The sequence below is a fragment of the Diaphorina citri genome, unplaced genomic scaffold (genome assembly GCF_000475195.1).
Source record: "Diaphorina citri unplaced genomic scaffold, Diaci psyllid genome assembly version 1.1 scaffold5, whole genome shotgun sequence".
In the NCBI taxonomy this organism is placed as follows: Eukaryota; Metazoa; Arthropoda; class Insecta; order Hemiptera; family Psyllidae; genus Diaphorina; species Diaphorina citri.
In genome coordinates, this window is record NW_007377444.1 from 175913 (window position 1) to 199573 (window position 23661).

General features: G+C 35.2%; 1 protein-coding gene across 1 annotated transcript; it reads left to right on the top strand.

Moving 5' to 3' along the window:
- The first annotated feature begins 3608 nt into the window (after positions 1 to 3608).
- Positions 3609 to 22770, top strand: LOC103524199 (protein mothers against dpp-like). Its single transcript, XM_026833330.1, has 7 exons — positions 3609 to 4087; positions 4280 to 4603; positions 4729 to 4793; positions 6060 to 6178; positions 6681 to 6879; positions 7506 to 7746; positions 22480 to 22770. The coding sequence occupies exons 1-7, from the start codon at positions 4032 to 4034 to the stop codon at positions 22637 to 22639; spliced, it is 1164 nt and encodes a 387-aa protein (XP_026689131.1). The 5' UTR covers positions 3609 to 4031; the 3' UTR covers positions 22640 to 22770.
- Positions 22771 to 23661: the final 891 nt, after the last annotated feature.

The window sequence follows — 23661 nt, forward strand, 5'->3', positions numbered from 1 at the left end:
TCTCGGGGTTTTGCATAATTTCCATATTTTAACGTTATTCATTTTCACACTCAAGAGTCATTCTGTTACGTAATGAGAATTTGCTCAAATTTGGAGCACGCGTTTTCCATTATTTACGTTCGGTAGGTACCTCCTCTGTAGAATAGACTGATAGCTTATCTAGAGTAGGTATCTATCCTACCACACTACCCACATAGCTACATCTTATTCATACTTAGCACATTGCATAGTCTCAGATGTCTCCGAATTTGAAGGAGTGATGAAAGAAATATGTAGGTGCCAGTTATAGCTTGGAAGGTAGGTGGTCACAGGTTCGATTCCACCCGAGTCTAACTTTATTCTAAAAATCTAAACAGATAATGTTCGTTGGCTTTCTCCTATCTTTTCCTCCTTCTTTCTTGGATTTCGGGACGATAAGAAACAGTCGAAAAATGTCCATATTTCCTATCAAATAGGAACCAATAAAGTATCAGGTAAGTGGGTAGGTATTCAACCTTTACCTATTTGTCGATATTTTTGGTACAGAATCGAACCCGTTACATAACAAGCAACTGTGTTACATCAGAACTGCTCCTGCTCCACTACCAATATCTCAGTTTATATTCATACTTCCATACCTATTTTTCTCGTGAGAAATATTTGCCAACCACTTCATTGTTTTTCTCGTAAGTCATCGTCTCCAAGACAGGTAATTAGGCAGTCCAGGCTCCTTTGCTAGCGACGGGGAGATACCTTTTCCATAGAAATGCATCAGACCAGAAACAAATCGGTTCTAAGAATAGTGTCCAAATTTCCAGGTAAAAATTATGCGTCGCTGTGATTATTTCCGTCTATTGACCTTTTTTTTACACAAATAGGTACGTACCTATCTATACTCTTACAAGGGCCGTACTTAGGCTTGTCCAGTCCCTGGTCCGCTAATTAAAACTATAGGCCCTTCCTCGCATTTTATTCATTATCATCATCATTATTATTATTATTATTATTATTATTATTATTATTATTATCTTTAGAGGAAAGATTAGGCGACTTGCCAGATGGTCAGTGGTTACCCATCCGAATATCAACCTCCTATAACGTTACTTAAATTTAGTTCTCTAGCTCTATAGGGAACTTACTTACGTACATTTCCTTTTCGTTCCATCTTAATTGACGGGTCGGTTTATGAAGCCTCTGGAAGATTACTTACTTTCTTACTTATTATTTGCTTCAGGTTTCATAGTGCGAACTCACAATCTGGGCAGTTGGGCGTCCAAACATAGTCGACCAGCCGACAATCGTCGAGGTGACTCTACGTTGTCGAAGCAGAGTGGTTTAGTCGACATCGATCGACGCCCGGTCGAGGTTGTGTGGAGACACCTTAAAGCTCTTCAACGATTGCAGGTTTTGGGGCTGCGCCACGTTGACAAATACCACCCTGTAAGTATTGAATAAAATATGTAGGCAGCATGGTAACAGTATGTGGTGTAGTGAGTAGCACAATGTAGTACAAGGAAAGAAAAATGGTGGACAAAAACATGGTAAATACTCTTGGCTCTAATGAATAGGTCTATGGACACACTCAAGCTCGTATTATGTGGATATAAAACGGGTCCACCTTAGTCTAATAAGAACCAAGGGTGGAACAGAATAGTCATTTAGAATAATCAATTACCTCGGTGGTGAAGTGGTCAAGCCGCTCGCCTGATAATCAGGAGGGCTTAGGTTAAATCACCGTCAAGGGAATACCTAAACACGGAATTTAACTCTTGATAGAGGAAATAAGTGTAACTGCTAAGCTCTTTTCTTCCCAAATCGAAGAGGGAAGGAAGACAGGATTGGAGAAAGCCAGCCGTTCCGAGAACGAACATTATCCGTTCAGGATAAAATAAGCTCCGGGCGGGAATCGAATCCACGGCCTAGTGCTTACAAGGCAGACGCGCTATCATCCAAGCTAACTAGGCTGGCCACCCAAAAATCAATGAAATCATCGAAATCGTAAGATATCTAATTTATCGGATAGAATCAGTGTCATCGTACAGGAGTAGAATCGCCAGAAAACCGACTTAAGATCTTGGATAGTCCGATCCAATCCTAAGCCACTAGATTTCTATTATGACGATATCTTCTATCCGGCTAAGAAGACCAGTTCTTTTTATGTGGGGGTACCTATACGAGTAAAAGTTCTAATAATAGATCTTAATAATCAACCCTGCTATGCCCGGACATGATTCATAGTACCATGTACCATACTACATTATGAAGTATAGGTACCTAACTACAGAATCGTACAGACCCCTGATCTATGCCATTATAAACCGATCCAGTTGTTAACCTTGGTTTACATGAACGTCATTTCGGTATGAACAGTTTTCCTCCAACACCAGAATGATCAGAATTCTCTTTTTGTACATGTAGGTATTATGCTTATTATGTGATCGTATTTCATGCCAAAGTTTAGTTACACTCAGTTATACGATTAGTCTTACGACGTTGGTTCTTACAGGCCTATTTAATTGGTATCGATCGTGTACCTACCTACCTACCTACCTAATTGTGCAAAACAAGAGCTATGAGTCTGAATTGGGTTTAGGTTCGTACATTGATTATTTACGTAAAAAGGTACGTAATTAGGTATATAACGTAGGAACTTAGGTAGGTAAATATAATTATAAATAAGTATGTAGGTAGGATTTTATTTTGAACCAGTTTCATAGTTGACAATATTCAGCTTCACTTTTTTCGTGATAGGTACTTGGAACAGAATCCACTGTACTCTAACCTCCTTGAAAAAAAGTACGTTTAATAACTCAACGCTTCACACACCGGTTTTCCCATAACAAACCGTTCGAGTCTAGGTATTCATTTACTTTCCATTGTTTTGAGATTTAAAACAACGCGTAGCGTAAAGAAACTCGGTTCTTTATGTCGACGTTGAGTTTTAAAACACAACTCAACGGGGTAATCGGGGAAATGGCGGATCAATACCAAACCATATGTTTTTATTTTGTTGTTTAGTTTTTTCTTTTTTGTTGCTTTGCTTGGAGTTCGCATTTTTTATCCGGATATTTTTCCTTTTTTCATGGAAACTAATGAAATCAATTACTCAATAACTAATTGATTATTAAAATCTTTTGACCGAGCAAGTAACCATTGTCATAAATAAATACCCAATTTAAATTGTTTTACCAAGATAATACTTTTGTCTATCTTAAAAAGTGGTGACATTTTTTGATACATCTGTGTTTGCAGAGAATAAAAATCCATTTTAGCATTTGAGTGTTTCCAGTGATTCTGTGCTTGAGAAAAGGTTGCATTTTTTTGAGAAAAAATACCTATCTGTGATGTATTCCTTTAATTTAATCAGTAAATTAATGGTAGACCCATTTTAATATAATATTCTGTGATTGTGTTTCTACAAGGAATTGCATTCCTTACGCTGATTTTTTTTTTTTATTCCCTTGATTTTCAGGTAAGATTTACTTCTGTTATCTAGTGTTTGTTAAGAAAATCAGAATCAGAAGAAAGAGCACTGTCTTATGATATCATACACATTTATTTATTTATTGTTCTTACCTACCAGAGTCACAGAAAAATCAATAAACTGACTGAACCTGTCCAAATGTTTGGTATTTCTATTGTTTGTCAATAAAAATGACCTATGAGTGGTAGGTAATAGGTATACTCAACTACCTACCTAAATTATTATTATTATGATCATAGGTAAATAAAATTATGTACCTCGGTATACCTGCTACATATTACCCATTTCTGTTTATTTGTTGACCGTTGATGTTGATACATGCACCTCAGAATTATTATGATGCATCACCTGAGTTTCATTTTGATAAATACCTAAGTATGTACCTACCTCCCTATTTACTTGATAATTGTTGACAAAGGGCCAACACTTAAACACTTCAATATTCATTGTATTGATTCTCTAGTGTCAATTAGTTTGAGGACAACCTTACTTTTTGTATTTGAAAATTTGGTACCTCATTTATAATTATAATTCCTTGAGGTGAAGTTTCTTTCAAGAGTTGAAAAAAATGAGTGCTTGTGTTGCTAAAAGCTTGAAGATGAAAGCTAAATGTAAATATAATAGGTAAGATGGGTGTACTCACTTGATATTGCACACAAGGTAATAAATCAGTAAATTATTTAGGTAGTCACCTATTCATTGATTTCTTTGTTCTTTCAATGTTTTCCACTAGTTGGTATTTATCCATATTTATATGTCTAGTTAGCTTACTAGTAGATTGATAACTAGCATTTCTTCACAATTTCACTCTTCCAGACAGTTTGCCAAATACACCATGGACACTGATGAAGTTGAATCATCCAGCTCAGGACCTATGTCCTCACTGAATAGTCTCTTCTCCTTCACAAGTCCTGCCGTCAAAAAACTTCTAGGTTGGAAACAAGGTGACGAGGAAGAGAAATGGGCAGAGAAGGCTGTTGACTCTCTGGTGAAAAAGTTGAAGAAAAGCAAAGGTGATATTGAAGAACTGGAGAGAGCACTCAGCTGCCCAGGACAACCAAGCAAATGTGTGACAATACCAAGGAGTTTAGATGGCAGACTGCAGGTTTGTGAAACTTTGTATTTTTGTTATGCCTACCTGTATTTAGAATAGATAACTTGTTTGATTTATTAAAGCAAATAGGTAGGTACACATTGCAAGTTGCAAGTTCAGTAGAGGAATATAAATATCTTCAAATGTTAAATTTGACCTTTCAATAACCTAGTAAAAAGAGATGCTTAGATTCCAATTGTAATCAGGATCCAGAAGTTCAAGGATATATTAATACAGGTTTAGTTTTTCATGCATTAATTAAAGGTTAGTTTGAACTACCTAATGGGTGATCTAATGATGAACCAAATTTTCTTACACAGATCCCTTGTTAAAAGACCAATTGAAACAAAGTAGAAATTCATAGAAATCTTTGTTTTATTGAGGATTGGTACTCTTTTCTTGTTTTTGATAGGTCTTTTACAAAACCAGGGAATCAAACTAAAGCTTAAAATGTTTTTGCTTATACAAGTTTTTGCTAATTTATTATTATACCGTGTGATATAAATTTTATACAGCTTTTATAATAGTTCAATAATTCTATTCATTTTGATGTAATTTTAATTTAGAGTGCCTTTTTTTCAGAATATAAAAGCCTTGTTATGCCGCCCAATGTAGATGATTTGATTGAGTGCCTATAAAGAACAATATAAAAGTATGCTCAGTATTCCTATATTTACATAAATATCGAGATGTATGTTTTTATGTACGCGTGTACCAATTATACGAGTATTGTAGTGGTAAACATGCTGACTTTGTTAACTGTGTCCTACAGCGTTGCATAAGAAAAGGAATCTGTGACATACGCCTTTCAAAAGTCAAATTATTTTTTCTATTCACAAGATTTTCCCCCGCTCCTTTTTTTTTTTTTTTTTTTTTTTTTTTTTTTTTTAAAAATTTTTTTTTTTGTCCAAAATTTTTTTTTTTTTTTTTTTTTTTTTTTTTTTTAAGAAATTATTTTGATGTGCCCAAGATTTACTAGTGCTCTGTTATATTTTTTGCGCAATGTGCCTTAAATATGTGAATTAAATTTTGAGTATACCACCACTAATTATTGTCAATTCAACTTTATTAACAAACATTATGTTTGTTCAGTGCTCTTCTGCTTATTTTGTAATAATCTCAGTCCGAGAAAACAATTTCTATATCTTTTAGAAATTGTTTGAACCCATCATGACTAGAAATTTAAGCACAAAATGATAACACAAGTTTTATTCTTCCATTATAAGAAATTGACGCATTCAAGATATTTTGCAATAGCCTGCTGCTGAAATACCAATTGTGCAAGAGTCAGTGACTCATAAAATTAATATCGTGACTTCACTATACTACTGAGGTAGGTTTGCTGTGGTTAAGACAAAAAATAAAAATAAGATTTACTTTGTAACAAAATGATTAGCAATGTTTTGGATTAGAAAAATTAGATAAAGTATATGTGCTTAAATACAGGTAAAGCTCAGTTTAACTTTGAAATATTATCTAATTTTAATTATTTGGTGTCTACAGAGACCCCTCCCCCCGCCTACAGTCCCCCTCAAGATGAGAAGCATGGCTCCCAGTCCCCCCACTCGGAGAACGCTATGGACACTGGTATCAGCTCAGATGTGACCCCTGTACCCTACCAGGTAACTTACTTTGAACTACTTACCTGCTTGATGCCTAAAATGAATCCTAACTTTGAAGAGGTGTAATAGGGGGAACTGTAACTGTTAAGATCTTATCGTCCCGAAATCGAAGAGAGAAGGAAGAAAAGATAAGAGAAAGCCAGCCGTTCCGAGAACGAACATTCAGGATAAAATCAGCCCCGGGTGAGAATGGAACCCACGGCCTAGCGCTTACAAGGCAGACGCAATATCAACCAAGCTAACTAGGCTGGCTAACCTCAGTATTTGTACTTCTACATATTTATGTATTAGCAAAAATAAACTTTTTATGGTCCTTAGATTGCTAATACTTTAATAGGTTGTTGTTATATTTCCTTAGATTGCTGAAGATTATACCTTCTTCCAATGCCCTATTAGTATTCATAATTTTTCCACACATTTTTAGTATTCCTTATTCTTATCATAGTATCCCACAACCCACATAATCAAAATGAACTTATATTCCTCATTTTCCCCTCCACAGGAGCAACCATTCTGGGCCAGCATAGCGTACTACGAGCTCAACTCTCGAGTGGGTGAAGTGTTCCACTGTCAGTCTCATTCTGTGATTGTGGACGGCTTCACCAATCCGAGCAACAATTTGAACCGGTTTTGTTTGGGTCAGCTGTCCAATGTGAACCGAAACTCGACCATCGAGAATACGAGAAGACATATTGGCAAGGGTGAGTTTGGTGTTGGTTGTGGTTGTGGGTGGACAGTTTAATTTATCTAGGAAAATCGCTTGTTGAAAGCTGATTTTGTGCAGTTCTTATCGAGGTTATCTTATATTTTAGAAATGCAAAGGAATTGGTTGTTAGAATACACTGGCTTGTGCACCCCTTTGGCCAGATTATCCTACGATATGATTTATAAGTACATGTAAGGAAATGTCCAATATTTTCGCAGTTTACTCTTAGTTATGTAACCAGTTAGATTACCTATATGAAACCACCTGTATTATTTTCTCAGGTGTTCACCTGTACTACGTAGGAGGAGAGGTGTACGCAGAATGTTCATTTTCCTACGGCAATATGAATCTACAATATGATCTTCTTCCTAGCCTTTTCTTCCTACTTAAATATTGTCGGCTTTGCGACTGACATGGTTTTATTTTTGGCGGGGTTCTTTACTGCTGGATGCCCTTCCTAACGCCGACTCTCCCTATTTACCCGGGCTTGGGACCGGCATCACGAATACACTGGCTTGTGCACCCCTTTGGCCAGATTATCCTACGATATGATATATAAGTACATGTAAGGAAATGTCCAGTTAGATTACCTATATGAAACCACCTGTATTATTTTCTCAGGTGTTCACCTGTACTACGTAGGAGGAGAGGTGTACGCAGAATGTCTCTCGGATTCGGCAATTTTCGTGCAATCTCGGAACTGCAATCATCATCACGGCTTTCACCAGTCCACTGTGTGCAAGATCCCCGCCGGGTGCTCACTCAAGATCTTCAACAACCAGGAGTTTGCGGAACTTCTCTCCCAGTCGGTGAATCATGGGTTCGAAGCTGTGTATGAGCTAACCAAGATGTGTACGATAAGGTGAGTCGGAGTGATGTGAACCATCGATTATGAAAAATTGTTTTTGAAATAATTGATTTCTAACATCGGTGATCAGTGGAAGCTTAGGTTATGACTGTGTAAAAGGTTTAGGTTATGACTGTAAAAGGTGTGATTAGGTTGATTATGAAAAATAGATTGATTTTTGAAATTATTGATTTCTAACATCGGTGATCAGTGGAAGCTTAGGTTATGACTGTGTAAAAGGTTTAGGTTATGACTGTAAAAGGTGTGATTAGGTTTAGGTTATGACTGTAAAAGGTGTGATTAGGTTTAGGTTATGCTCGTGTAAAATTATTGTATGTTATTTACAACTTCAGTTTTGAATTATTGTAAGTAGAATTTTTTATAATCGCCATTGCTTTGCCTTATTAATAAAAATAAATAGTAGCAAACTTAATTAGTTTAGTGTTGAATGGGGGCCATAATGTTTGTTTTCGCAGGTCCCTAGACAGCTTCAAAATGCTCATTTGCTAATGGCTGTAATTACCCATTTGTAGTTTTTCTTTGGTTTCAAAAAGCCTTTCATTTGAAAAAATCAATATTCTCAAGATCTCATTTTAGTGTTCGTCCATTTCGCCGTCTGGTACTAGCAAATATCTAAATTCTAAATATTTAGGATCTAATTAAGTTTGCTTTTTATTTGCGCTTTCGTTTTTCATATTGTTATATATTAACATCTAGATTCTAGAAGCTACATATATAATTTTATTAGTAATATATACTCAATAGCACACGCATAGGAAATTATATTTATTGTTAATATCCCCCAATTTATTGATTTTCCCAATTTTATGTGGCTCACTTAGCTTTCCCTTTACTACTAGTGCAATTTTTCGCCATTACTAAATCACTTGTTAATATTCACTTGGGAGATATTCATTCATTTATGTAGGTACTTAGATAGGTGTCTTACAAAATATAATTACCTATACATAAATCTACTCTCTATACTCACATATTTTAACTTTTTTGGTGACTTTAATGTTGATGATTTGTACTGTATAATCTTGGACACCTAATTAATGTACCTACTGAATGATATTAGCTAAAGTTAATCATGAGGTGACAAGGGGCTTCATAGAGTTAGTAGACATAGGTGCTGTGGTTAAGAGAGAATTTTTAAATGTGTTAAGCATAAATGCTTGTCACAAATGTTGTTCCCCGCCTAATACACTACGCTAAATTTTATGACTTGACTTGGACTTGTACCACCAACCTCCAGATTCGAAGTCCACCGCGCTAACCACTATAAATGTCGTGACTTTGAAAATAGTAATTCTATTGGTTTGCATGCGGTATGCGTGTTGACTCACAGTATAACAGTGTTCGAGTAGTATACAAATTATTTTGCTTTAATTAACTTTTCCATATGTATAATATTGTTCTAGCTCTTGATAAATTCATATTTTGAAGGCAAAAAGAAAACCTTTTTGTATATTTTGCGAACTGTTGAACAAAAAAGTTAAAAAGAACGTCACATTGTGTGCAATATTTTTTAGAGAAAGCCAACCTCTCGTCGATTTTCAATACTATGGTAAATGATCCAACGACAATTTGACTAAAATACTCGTATTGTGTTCCAAATTTGCTTCTTGTGACGTGTATCCTGAAAAAATTTCAAATTCTTCCCACACATTTCTTTTATTTTCCGTCAAAAGCTCTTCTAAAAATCGTGACTTTGAAAATAGTAATTCCATTGGTTTATAATTTTATATGCGGTATGCGTGTTGACTGTTGACTCACAGTATAACAGTGTTCGAGTAGTATACAAATTATTTTGCTTTAATTAAGTTTTCCATATGTATAATATTGTTCTAGCTCTTGATAAATTCATATTTTGAAGGCAGAAAGAAGACCTTTTTGTATATTTTGCAAACTGTTGAACAAAAAAGTTAAAAAGAACGTCACATTGTGTGCAATATTTTTTTAGAGAAAACCAACCTCTCGTCGATTTTCAATACTATGGTAAATGATACGACATTTTGACTAAAATACTCGTATTGTGTTCTAAATTTGCTTCTTGTGACGTGTATCCTGAAAAAATTTCAAATTCTTCCCACACATTTCTTTTATTTTCCGTCAAAAGCTCTTCTAAAATATCAGTTGAAATGTGGAAAACTCATATACCTTGAAGAGCATAGAACTTCATTATTGTAATATGTACCTATACCGAATATCTATTACGTAAATTCTAGGTTTATATTAGCTGTAATGTTATACCTACAGAATGGGGCACAACCAAATGAAAAATTTTTTCGAGATAGAGTCCTATTCCGATGTAAAAGTACCCAAAAAGTGCATTGGCGCACTCAAGTGAATGAAAAACCTTGCGCACAAGCAGGAAACTCGGCCTCTGCGCATCTTTATTGATTTATTTTCAGTTTCGAAGAAAAGTCGTCTTGATAAGATAAAACAGTTTTGTAATTGCGTTGGCGCAAGGTGTTATTAAACTGTGTGTGTTGGAAAATAATGTAATTCCCAAATTTAACAAATTATTAAACAAGCGATTGATTTCCTAATTTAATTAATAACTAATGTTTTTGTCGCGTCACATATAAGTTCAAAGAACTCTGGTTTCCAAAAGACATCATGTAGGCTTCTGTTTTTATCAAACTAGTTGACCAAGTTCAACTTTTAAGTGTTTATCACAGGTAGCTGCTATACTTACCTTGATTTTTGTGTTTTTTGAACGAAATAATATTTTGTTGAAATTACTAAATTTTCAAAGATTTCAAAGTGATATTAATCTTTTAGGTATTTGCTTACATAAATAATTCGACTATAAAACTGTGTAATATGTGATTTGTGTTGATTTGGTTACCTACCCATATTTTGAAAGTTCAACCATGTCCAAGGTAAGACATAGTTCATAGGTAATCTCTACCTTTTAATATCTACATTTGTGCTGGTATGTAATGTATTTGGTAGTCCAATTAATAGGTATACGTGTCCGTATGCTATCACGATATTTGAATTTAACTTGATGATAGTGGACTTTATGGAAAAAAAACTTTATATTTTAAATTATTGCTGAGTGCATACTTTCCTTGAATATCTCTGGTAATTGGTAGGTATATTAGGTACCTACCTATGTATACCTGGTTAAAGAAGGTCGGATCTATTAAGTTTTACTTTAGCCAAAAACGAATATACGAAATACCTACCTACGGAGAGGTACCTATAACACCCCACTCGCACTACGAGTAGGTTGTTAGGTACTCGTATTTACTACAACTTGTTACCTAGTAGTCTTGTCACAGCAAGTACGAGTATCTACGTAAAATCCAATTGGTAATACTTTTAATAATAGACTTTTCAATGGAAGCTAAATTAGGCGAGGTTAAAGCCTGAGGCTTTCTCTACCACCTAACCTTATTGTGTATTCAAGTTCTGAAATAAATTATAAAATTACATGCCTCGGCTGGGACTTGAACCCTCACCCTCCTGTTTACCAGTCCAGCGCCTTGTCCACTACGTCTCTGGGCATGATAAACCATTTTTATTTTATTTTTTTTTCTTCGGTGAAGAAATATTATTCCCCTGGACCGAAATCTTGCACACACGGTTTTAGCGTTCTCAGATTATTGACCTGGAATATTTTATATTCATCTAGTTCGTGACATTCCAGAACTGCAGAAGAAGAGAGCCTAGTCTATTGTCCTTAGACAATGGAACATCCTCAGTAGGTTCTCTATGTCCCCACAACGTGCTTTATCCTAATGAGATATTTGGGGTACTTTCACTTTGCTCAGGAATAGCAGGGAGCTTCGAATTACAGGTGAATAGGTATCTAGTCTTCCCTAAATGAACGTTCCAGTCGAAACAGTACAGGGTTCAATTCCAGCCGAGGCATGTTTTTTTCCTCATTTTTTTTTCTCAATTCCTCAATATTGTTTGAGAATTTGACCGAAATAATGGTAGCGGTCTACTGTTGGGTTAAAGAGACTTTGGTCCTCCTTCAGTCTTATTTGAGCAGTATTAATTAAGCATTACTATTATTATTCAAATATAGCGTGATAGAATATCAGGTGCATTAACACACTGTTCATAAAAAAATATAAGTATGAGTTCAGGACTGCTCTATGTGTTTACCAACTCTAAGGTGCCTAATCAGTTTCGCCAATATTATAATTAGGTAGTTACATCTACCTGTTACTTGTTTCAAACTTGTGTGTTGAAAAAAAAGCGAAAGTTTACTTGCACTTAAATCAAAATTAGTCACTAAAGTTCAGTAGGAACCAGACGTTAAATTGAAACATAAAATTATTTCAGGTAGAAACCTACTTGCTACCTGTTGACTAAACTTGTGTGTTGAAAAAAAAAAGCGAAAGTTTACTTGCACTTAAATCGAAATTAGTCACTAAAGTTCAGTAGGAACCAGACGTTAAATTGAAACATAAAATTATTTCAGGTAGAAACCTACTTGCTACCTGTTGACTCAATAAATTTAAAGTTGCACTTAACTTAGTAGTAGGGTAACTTAAGTACAAGTTCCTTAAGTTTCGTTTATCAGTGATTTTGTTATCCTATCCAAAAATTTAAGGGCACCTTTCTCCCGAACACTTTGAACTTTCACACATTTTGTTCCTGTTTCGCACTTTTTTTTCTCCTGCTCAATTAAGAATATCACAATGTTTTCCTGCTTTTCGTGGAATAGCTTTCAGGTTATTCTGGTTAAATGTGATATCATGATATGTCCCTGGATGGGTGACCAACTTGACTGTCACTAAGCCTCCAAGGCCGGTTAATACATGGTTTGATCTTTGGATTAAGGATTACGTGTTAAATCTTTGGTGGATCATAAATTTACAATGGGTACCTATAGCCTATAGGCATACCTAGATGACAGTTTCCTTGTGTTTCATTTATCATTGGATGGAATAATCGAATGTAGACCGATTTTACGTCAAATTTATTACATTCTTCGATGAGGCTTTGAAGTGAAGCTTCATGTCAAACAGAAAGCACCTGTCGACTTGAAGAGGACGTAGGCTGGAGGATGCATCGGGAATAGCAATGTATGACTCGCGACGAGACAAGAAATGATTTTTACCTGGTCTCGTCGAAAAATAACGTGATGAAAAATGGTCATTTCATCTCTAATCTCGTCTGGCGTGCATCACTAATCCGGAATTAAGGACGTCTTGTGCTACCAGGCATAGATTTCTTACAAATTCGTAAGAAAAGATTCCGCACAGCGCACACCTCTGATACTGCATTAGAAAAAATCTCCAATACGCAAGGAGGGACTTAACTTGTTCCAGCAGGAAGAACAAGAGTTTTTCTTGAATTTTAATCGTACACTCATGTTGTCAATTGTCATAATGTAAATGACATCACATCTTTGAAGTCTTATCACTTATCAGATATTCTGTTATCTACTCCAGTATAGAGGCTTTTTGTTTACACGATTTAGTAATTCCGTACGCCGTACCTATGTCTGGTGAACAAACAGTTAACAAACGAAATATAAAATTATTATAATAATGTCATTTTATTCATAATTAGAATGAGCGCGGCGGTACTCCTTTGAGTTTGGTTTGACAGGTCCATTAAATTTCATTATTAACATATCTAGGTCTTTAAAGATGTTCTCAGATTATTAAATTATTTTAATTCGTTTAAATTTATTAATGGAATAATTAAGGCGAAACCAGAACGGTAAAACTGGTTGGTTAGCAATTTAGACCTGATCCTCAAGCTGAGTTGACGAAGACAATAGTCAGGGCGAAGTTGGTAAGCAATGGACAATAATTATTAAATCATTAATGCCGACACCTCACAAATAGAACAGAATAGAGGATTTTCTTTACGAGCCAGGTATTTGATCAAATGGACATTACTTACCTTCTTACCTCTACTTGCTTTTAAAACCTAACTATTCCGCTATTTCATGGACACACAATGCTCCCTATTTAATAAAACAGTAAATTGCCTCTTTTGTCTGTCTGACGCATTACAGGGTCATTAAGGTGCCATTCGTTTGGCAGGAAAATTACCCGTGTGAGAAAACATTAGCCTGAGAAAAACAGCTACATATTTGAATGCTCATTAGGCCTGTATCTGCTTGCTTGAATGACGTAAGGATAACAAAGAACAAAGAATTAGTGAGAACTATGATGATAATGATATTGATGATTGTGCTAATGATAATCTACGTGAAACCTTGACATACCATGTGACTACAATGACGATAAGAGTAATGATTTGGGAAGTTAATGGTCAAGAGAGAGGGCACATTTTTTCCTCGTTTTCATTTCAGGTGTGAATAATTTAACTTTCGAATGTATTTTTGGGGCTGATTGGTACTTAAATTCAGGCAATAAAAATCAGTTTACGAGTTGTTTTATCGACTCCATTACTTGCCTTGCCTGACGTATTTACTTTCATACCTTTACCTATGTACAGACCTACTGGCCCGATATGTAACACCAGAAACTTTTTTGTGGGTACCGGACGGTTACCTTTCTCCACCTCTTTTACCCCCTTTCTTCACCATACTTTTCTTTGAGGTTTGCTCAAACTTTCACAACAAAATGATTGTAACTCTTGCTCGTGACAAAATCGTATAAAATGCAATGATACCGTGTTCATGGCACCATATTGCAATGTTAATGCACCCAACAAAACACGGAGGTATTATTATGATAAGATTGATAAGTTATGCAAGCCACTACCACAACATATTGGACTTGGTCTTGATGTACTTTGCTCAATGCACGGTATGTCCGTGTTATCAGCAGAATCTTTAGCTCTCCCTCATTGTGGTTTGCTATCTTCAATCAGTCTGGAGTTCCATTAACCCTAGTAGAGGACTCTTGGGAGTCTCTGTTTGAACAGTTTCCAAGCATCCTCAGTGGTTATAGATGACCGTATTAACTAGAAAATCTTGACACTATAAACCCGGAGGTAAGACAGACCGGGCAGACCTTTCCTATTTTAAGTACCTAGGTAGGTATTTACGAAAGTACATGAAGTAAAACCTACTTATGTACATATGTATCTGTCATTGTTATCTGAAGGAATATCCATCTATTTTTCCTGTCCTGTAAGCAGTTGTAGGGTTAAAGCGAGCATTTATTATTTTATCCACCTTATCTGCTTGTCTAGATCTAAGTTACCTAGTTTATGAATCTGATCATCATAATTTTCACGGTCTTATCGGAAATGTAAAATCTCTATTGTTTTAACATAATCTTTCTATGAATCTCGTCTAAATTGTCTCGCGTTAGTAGTTGGCCTACTCGCTAAAATCTTTGGAGCATAAAGTGAAAAGTGCATACAATTATGTACCTACCTACTGCTATTGGTGCATAGTCCTACCGATCTAACTAGAGATTTCCATGCTCAAAATAGTCAAAAAATTCACAGCTTGTACGGGAAACCTACTATCATTGCCATTTGATTGTTTTTGACATAATTTTGAGTGCTTAGGTTACTACATTGTCATTTTAATCTTCAACACTATTATTCGAATCCTTCAGTCACTTATTAATCAAGATTTTGTGAGCCTTTTTTTATCACTTGAATGCCTCATCATTTCCTGTATTCCTGTTCATACTTCGGTTTAATAGAGTTATAAAAGAGATAGACCATCAAAGGTTGTTTCATACAAGAAGGTAATAAGGAGGAAGGTAAAGAAGAGAGTCTTTTAATCCTATAGAAAACAATAATACTGACTACACCCAAAGCAGGTAGTACTAGATATCTTCTTAGGTAAGTGTAAGTGGCTATATCTTCTTAAAGAAGATCCAATTTCCAATTGCACTTAGGTTCCCAATCAAAACGTTTCAACGTGGTTTAGTTTCTCTTCAAAACCACGATAAAGTCATACGTAAAGGGGATCGCCTCAAAACCAACAGCATTTAACCCAGACTTGCCCATCATGCCCATATATTCACCTGTTTCAACGTTGCTTATTTTTTTGAGTGAACAGATGATTCGATATTCTCTAAAGATGTTTTATTAGTGTTTGTTTTGTTTTATTAGTGAACTGGTGTGCTCCTCTGTGTCTATGAATGCTTTGTTATTATGTGTTCAGAATTAATTTCGAACATGATTTCGTGTAGGTGGTTTGTTTGGCTGTGTGACCCTTTGACTCCTAGCAGAACTCAATCTTACTATAATTTTATGTAGATTTTTTTGCGTAGGAATTTACGCAAAAATCGGTCACGGTTTTGTAATTTCAATAGGCAGATGCCTGTGGAATAAATGGGTTCTCTTCCAATAAAATTTTAAATATGTAAGTATCTATACTACACGTCTATGGACTTAGTTTAATTTTACTGATGTGTCTAATTGTTCTACAATCTACATAGTTATTTTTGTTTTATTTGGCTGAATAATTAGGGAGCGCGGTAGTGCTCCGCCCAACTTTCTTTTAACGTCTAATACCTACCTACCTATCATGGAGGTTGCATTCTCGCCTCCCGATCAAACCATTGATGATGTACTAAAGGCCCACCAATACATTCAATACAAGATAAATGATTTAAATCACCGTTTTAAATATTAGAAGTTCGGAGGTTCTCAAAAATTAGTAGCTTGAGTCTTCTTTGTAATCATGTTTTAGTACTTCTCAATATTTTTCGTATGGAGTTGTGAAGAGAATGTGTTAAAATTGGCATAAATTATACAAATTTAATACAGAGAATATTACCGTAATGTTCTTAAAAAAATCTCTAAAACATTATGCTCGCGTGAGTGTTTACTTATGAATAACATTTGGCCAACATGTGTCCTGGTACAATGTAGTTTTTTACATCTTTATTATCTACCTCCGTTTGTTTAAAACATACCTTCCTATATGAACGAGTGTCTGACAGCTGGACATCATGCTCGCGTGAGTGTTTACTTATGAATAACATTTGGCCAACATGTGTCTTGGTACAATGTAGTTTTTTACATCTTTATTATCTACCTCCGTTTGTTTAAAACATACCTTCCTATATGAACGAGTGTCTGACAGCTGGCTGTTATTACTGACTTCAGAAATGCATGTGAAACAATCCAAGACCTAAAGAACTAGGTTTACCTACAGCTACAGTATTAGGCAGGGGCAAAAAGTCATGCTAAATTTTCCGGAGTACCACCTATCTGCCAAATATGCCAAGTTGCCAAGCATTTCTTTATGGTAGCCAACATTATATTTTTCGAATCTTTTCAAGAGGGTGAATAAGAATTAGATCTCTACGACTTTGTGTGCAGTGTTATATTCCAAAGTGTGTCCATTTGCTGATTATTTCATGGATTAATCGAATATTAGGCAGGGGCAAAAAGTCATGCTAAATTTTCCGGAGTACCACCTATCTGCCAAATATGCCAAGTTGTCAAGCATTTCTTTATGGTAGCCAACATCATATTTTTCGAATCTTTTCAATAGGATGAATAAGAATTAGATCTCTACGACTTTGTGTGCAGTGTTATATTCCAAAGTGTGTCCATTTGCTGATTATTTCATGGATTAATCGAAAAGTTTCATGGATAAATTTGTTATTAACCAAGTAAGAGCTTAAAACTTTCATTTTATAAAAGAAATAGGTAGACATCTAAGGTTGTTTCATACAAGAAGGCAATAAGGAGGAAGGTAAAGAAGGGAGTCTTTTAATCCTATAGAAAACAATAATACTGACTATACCCAAAGCAGGTAGTACTAGATATCTTCTTAGGTAAGTGTAAGTGGCTATATCTTCTCAAAGAAGATCCAATTTCCAATTGCACTTATAGGTTCCCAATCAAAACGTTTCAACGTGGTTTAGTTTCTCTTCAAAACCACGATAAAGTCGAGTTAACGTGAACCAAAGTAAAACTAGAGAACTCTCGTCTTTGTAAAAGTCATTGAGCACGTAATAATCAATACAAAAATATCTCTTTACACTTTCAAACCATTTTACACCTGGTCTGGCGGAAATATCAAATTTCTCTCGTGTTATAAACTCTTATTAATCAAGATTTTGTGAGCCTTTTTTTATCACTTGAATGCCTCATCATTTCCTGTATTCCTGTTCATACTTCGGTTTAATAGAATGGGCCCATACTTCAGATAATATTATCTTTCCAATTCAGGGATTACTCCGTGGTGAGTAATTCTTTTGACCCATTTAGAAATATTGAATCCCTTGAGAGATAAGATAGTGATAGTGAAACGTTGTGTGTCTTATCAGTATCACATATCAGGTTGATACCTACCTATCTTCGAGATGAAGTATTGGAGTAAAGGGAGTTCCGGGCAAAAAAAAAAAAAAAAAAAAAAAAAAAAAAAAAAAATTCTCAAACCATTTTACACCTGGTCTGGCGGAAATATCAAATTTCTCTCGTGTTATAAACCTTACTAAAACTATCTACTATCCACGAAGTATTGGATATCTCGAGCTTGTTTGATCGACGACAAGTTTACAAATTCAATGATGTGCAGGCACCATCAGAAGGAGAATATTAGAACTTCACCTTTTCTCTTAAGTCTCGACCCTTATCAACTTGTAAATTAGAAGTTGAAAATCTAACAATTCCCTATCAATTAAAATGAGCAACATTTACGTATTTTTAACGATTAAATCCGCTTTCGTTAGACTTTCTTCCTGCAGAAGGGGTTCACTGAACTTCTACCTGAGTAGCAGGTATCTTTTCTTGTTTAGGACTCAAAATTCAGAGTTTCCTGAAGGGGGTAAACTTATTGAAGAGGGGGGACGAAGGAAGTTAATGCAAGGAGGGTTGGCATTGTGACGTAACCGGAAGATAGCTCTGCTTGGGAAATACCACTGAGTGTCACCGTCTCAAGGTTGGGGAGATTTTCTTTATTTTTTATCATCGCGGGGCTTTTTTGAGGGGTTAGGCTACCTACTTAAGTTCTTACAATACAAAGTATGGAACAGCGGTTGTAGCCAGTTGTAGGTAGGTATTCACATTTCACCTTCACAATCTTCACATGTATTTCATTATTTCTGCAAATTGCATTTTCCCATGTTCATCTGTACCTACATAACATAGTACATCCTACTTTTGTTATTAGTTTATCTTTATCCTTGTGTGCAGGTATTATTTGTTGAGAATATTTAGCTATCATTTTGTGTCTCATGTGAAATAACATCATCGTTTGACGTCTTCCATGTTTCATGAGAAACATTTTATTCAATGGGAAATGCAACAAGTTTTTTATGTATTCACCAATGCAAATCAGTTTTTATGTCTTTAGGTAGGTATAATGATGCGCTTTTCTTGTTAGGTACCTAGTTACTTTTGTCAAGTACTTACTTAGGTATTATGATAGTAGATGATCATTTGTAATACCTACATACTTCAGTATGGTTTGCTTTTACATAGGTATAGGTTAGTTCATAAAAAGGTACCTATTATGAATGGTATTGTACCTAACAATGTATTTTGTGAATTTTGTCATTTGTTAAGATCTTTGTGGCAAGTTGAAGTTTTACTATTGCCATTTTGTTTCACCACTCTCTTGGTTATCGCGAAAAGTTTGCTCTGTCATGCCCACCTGTTTGGAAAGTAATAGTCACTATTCTTAAATGTTTTTAGTTAGGTTAAAGTTATTGCTAGACAATAGGATACCATATAGTCCATAGCTATATCCAAGTCCATAAATTGATATAGGTATTATTAGACTCACGTCTGAGTCTGGTCTAAACTCTAGCGAAGTAAAGACTGAGTCGTTATTTATTAGTCGTTTCATTTCATAAATTATATTCACCTATAGGTTTGTACTGATACTTTCACTATTCATTTCAACAAAATTGAAAGGACGTGGCTTGGTAATTTACTCTTTACCGTAGTCCCGCAGTCTGGCTTTCTTCGGATCAATCTTAAAGTGTGGGTCTTCGATGTCTTCATATTGGATTTATCTCTTCTCTTCTTCTCTCTCCTTATCCATGAAACTGATTGTGGTGTTCAGGTTTGATTGTTTTTTTGTATGGTTGTTGTTTGGAAACGTGTAAGTATGTAGCTTTTGCTGATCTTTGCAAATGTCCACTGCTAGGTTAGGTACGTAAAAAAAGTAGGTATCAGGTACGTTTTTCTTTCTTTTTTCAGATAGGTAGGTACCCATGTATCTGTGATACTAAAACTAGTCTCGTCTCACGACTGCTGCTGGCTATGAATCTATTATTTAATGTCAAATCTGTTCTCTCAATCTCACCCTTCATCTTTTCTTTAATTGAGAACCACAAAGAAATCGCTTCTAGCCTATATTCATTGATGTTGGGATGTTACCATGATTAGACCTTCAGTACCATTATTGCGTAACAGGTAACAGGTAGCTAATGCTCCTATATTGGTAGCTAATTTATCTATCCATGACTCTTTTCCCTTCTGGTCAGTGCATATCACCTTGGATCCTGATGATCTCTGTTGTAAGGAATCTTCTGTCTAGTCTCATGTTCCTTTCAATAGGAGGTACTCTCCAAGGTTACCAGTCAATAATATCTTAACCGCAACACCAAGATGGATACCTGGCTCAAGAATACAATTTTCTCGGTTTCCCCCCTTCCAATAAACAAACTAGGTATGATCTATTATTGGGAGTATCACTTGCATTAGTGTAGATAGTCGCTGGCCTGTATGCCAAGGTACCTATATCTAAAGATACCTAAAGATACCTACTACAGGTATAGGCAGATACCCACCTTTACTCAGCTGCGTACGTTCATGGTGTACCAAATACCTAGCAAATGTTTACTTGGTAACTTGGTATCTAGTAGGTACTTTCGACATGTTGTGAATTTGTGATTGAAGTAAAATTAGTGATAATTTTGGCCTGGTCCGTATGTTGGTATGCACCTATACCTGCCAAATTATATTGTTTACAAACTCAACTACTGGGATTGATACCTATTACCAGTATTACCTACACACGATACGCATATATTATTGTTATGGGTGGTGGGAAATAGTATCCACGTGCTTTGAATACCTACCTACTTAAGGCACATAGGTATACTTACCTACTGACGTCTAACGCAGACCAAACCATTATTGTAAACCTAGGTTTGTACCTATCTATGGCTATGCTATTAGGGCTCCTACGAATCTACCATAATTGAAGAGTTGGGTAGCCAAATAGGAAGATATCTAGGTAGGTAAGTAGGTGTTTATAAAAATCAATGTAACGTCAAAGTTCCTTATCTTGTAAAAGTTTCCACAATTCCGCAGGAGAATAGTCTATTCAATTCATTGAACATTAGGTACTTGGATATCATCATCAAATTTCGCATTAACACTTTCGATTACAAAAAATCAATTTGCCATTTTGGTTGTTCGCATAACCTCACAATCCGATTTGCGGTCCATACAGAATAAAATTCATTTCCTAATCCCGCCGTGGTTCTTTCATAACCTAGATTCCACTTTGTATTGTTGTGTACCATTTCTGCAGTATTTGCTTATGAAATCTAAGTCCATTGTGAGAGGTACCTATCTCTAGTATCTTGGCAATCACGGCTACCACCATGTAGCCAATTTTGGCATCAACCTAAGGTAACCATTTCGTCCTGTTTCATTTCTGACTCTCGGGTCTCTATTACCTACAGCTTTATTTAAAATCTTTTGGTTTTGATCAATCTCGAAAGAGTCAAATTAGGTACTTTTACCACAGTGAAAATCTATTCTCCTCAGCACAGATACATTCCTTTAGAATCTTTAGATCTTTCACTGAGTCATCTAATCTTCGTTCCTCACTATCACCAGGTGTTTCTATCTAACTTCCCTGCAGATCTTCTACAATGTCTACATCATTGTTTTCTTGTCGTTCTTGTAATCTTGTTCCGTGTCATGATTTCGTCCGACTCTCTTCTGACCTACAACTCCTTCGCAATGTTTCTTATTTACTTCTTTATAATGATTATTTACCTCATAAACTTCATTTTAGTTCGTCGTATAATGGACGAAAGCATCTAATGTTTGTTTAATGTTTCGTATCCACGGTATAATCTGCTGTACATCTTGATGTACTTTAAATCACCGTTTTAAATATTAGAAATTAGGAGGTTCTCAAAAATTAGTAGCTTGAGTCTTCTTTGTAATCATGTTTTAGTAGGTAGGTACTTCTCAATATTTTTCGTATGGAGTTGTGAAGGGAATGTGTTAAAATTGGCATAAATTATACAAATTTAATACAGAGAATATTACCGTAATGTTCTTAAAAAATCTCTAAAACATCATGCTCTTTATCGTTGGGCTTATCAGGAGGCTCAATTTCTGATAAAGTGTTCCAAAACCAAATCTGAGTGTGGTTCAGAGTTAGGATACATGAAGTACCTAGTTATTATACCTTTAAGTTCATCGTATGTTCAATTATTTATTAGTTTAATCCAACCAAGTAACATCTTTCAGCAATTGTCGTTCTTTACTCAGCGGTCAGTCCAGTTTGTCTGTGTGCTCGTCCATTACTGATTTATTTACTTTCTGATGGGATTAGGTTTAGGTTATGACTGTAAAAGGTGTGATTGAGTTTAGGTTGTACTCGTGTAAAATGTGTTGGTGGTTAGAGATAAGTTATGTCAAATTAACCTTAGTGTATTTATTAATCGACATTTTTGATAAGCGCACATGCTATTTATATATTTATTTATTTTTTTCTTTTTTTAGTCCTATTTTTTGCATACGAAACAAGTGCAATCGCACAGAAATACCTTTTGCTGTAAAAGTTCCCCGCCAATTCAGTTTATCAGTTATAATATTATGGTACTTTGTTCTGATTTCCAGGATGTCGTTTGTCAAAGGCTGGGGTGCGGAATACCATCGCCAGGATGTGACAAGTACTCCCTGCTGGATTGAAATCCATCTCCATGGACCTCTGCAATGGTTGGACAAGGTCCTCATACAAATGGGATCTCCGCACCAGCCCATCTCATCTGTGTCCTAAATACAATCCTGACACTCTCTCATCTCATTGACACCTTGGTCAAAGTGTATATAAATTATTCTAGTGTTAGCTGTAGTTATCCCCCCTTTTCATTTATGTGACTTTTGGATTATTATTTTAACTTTAGAAAAGTTTGATAAAAAAAAATGTTTATTTATTAACAGTCCAGTTGCTTTTCGCCATATTTATTGACAACACGGATGGATAATTGACTTCTTTTGTTACATATCTCTGAGCTCTTTCCCCTCTTCTTTTTACTTTCCTTATCCTATAGGAAGGAAAGTAATGTAATCAGGTCAAATTTTCGATGGTCAGATTTTAGTGCCAAAACACGTTTTGAATAAATCTACTCTCTATACTCACATATTTTAACTCTTTTGGTGACTTTAATGTTGATGATTTGTACTGTATAATCTTGGACACCTAATTAATGTACCTACTGAATGATATTAGCTAAAGTTAATTCCGATGGTTTTGAGTTGCTCCTTTAGGCAGGCTTTTTTTATATTTAACAAACTTGTGTTTCGTTATCTTTTTTTCTTCATTACTTCGCTTATTTCTTCGATTCTTTTATCCCTCCTTTTTGTTCGAAAAAAAATCTGATAAATTATATTATATCTAGCGTTTCTCCTATGATAAATTTTCTTTTCTTTTCTCAGTCCCAATAATAAAGTTGATGATATTGAAGGTTTTTAAGACGAAAGAAAGGAAAAATATGAATAATAGAAAGTTACCAATAGACATTAAATTAAATATGTAGATTACTACATAAACTTTACAACAGAAAATTCTGTATTATCTGAAGAATTAAAGTCGAATAATATATACAAAATCCAAATCTAGTAGAAAATTGACCCTTCATCTTTATGGTCGTTCCTATTAAAAGAGTCTATGTTTCCGGGCAGTATGCCAAGGTTTTGGAAAGTTAGGGAGGTCGAAATTTCCGGAAAAGGGGGCTAAACAAACATAGAACACGCAAGATACATTATACCCAAACATTTTTTTTTCTATGAAAAGAAGTG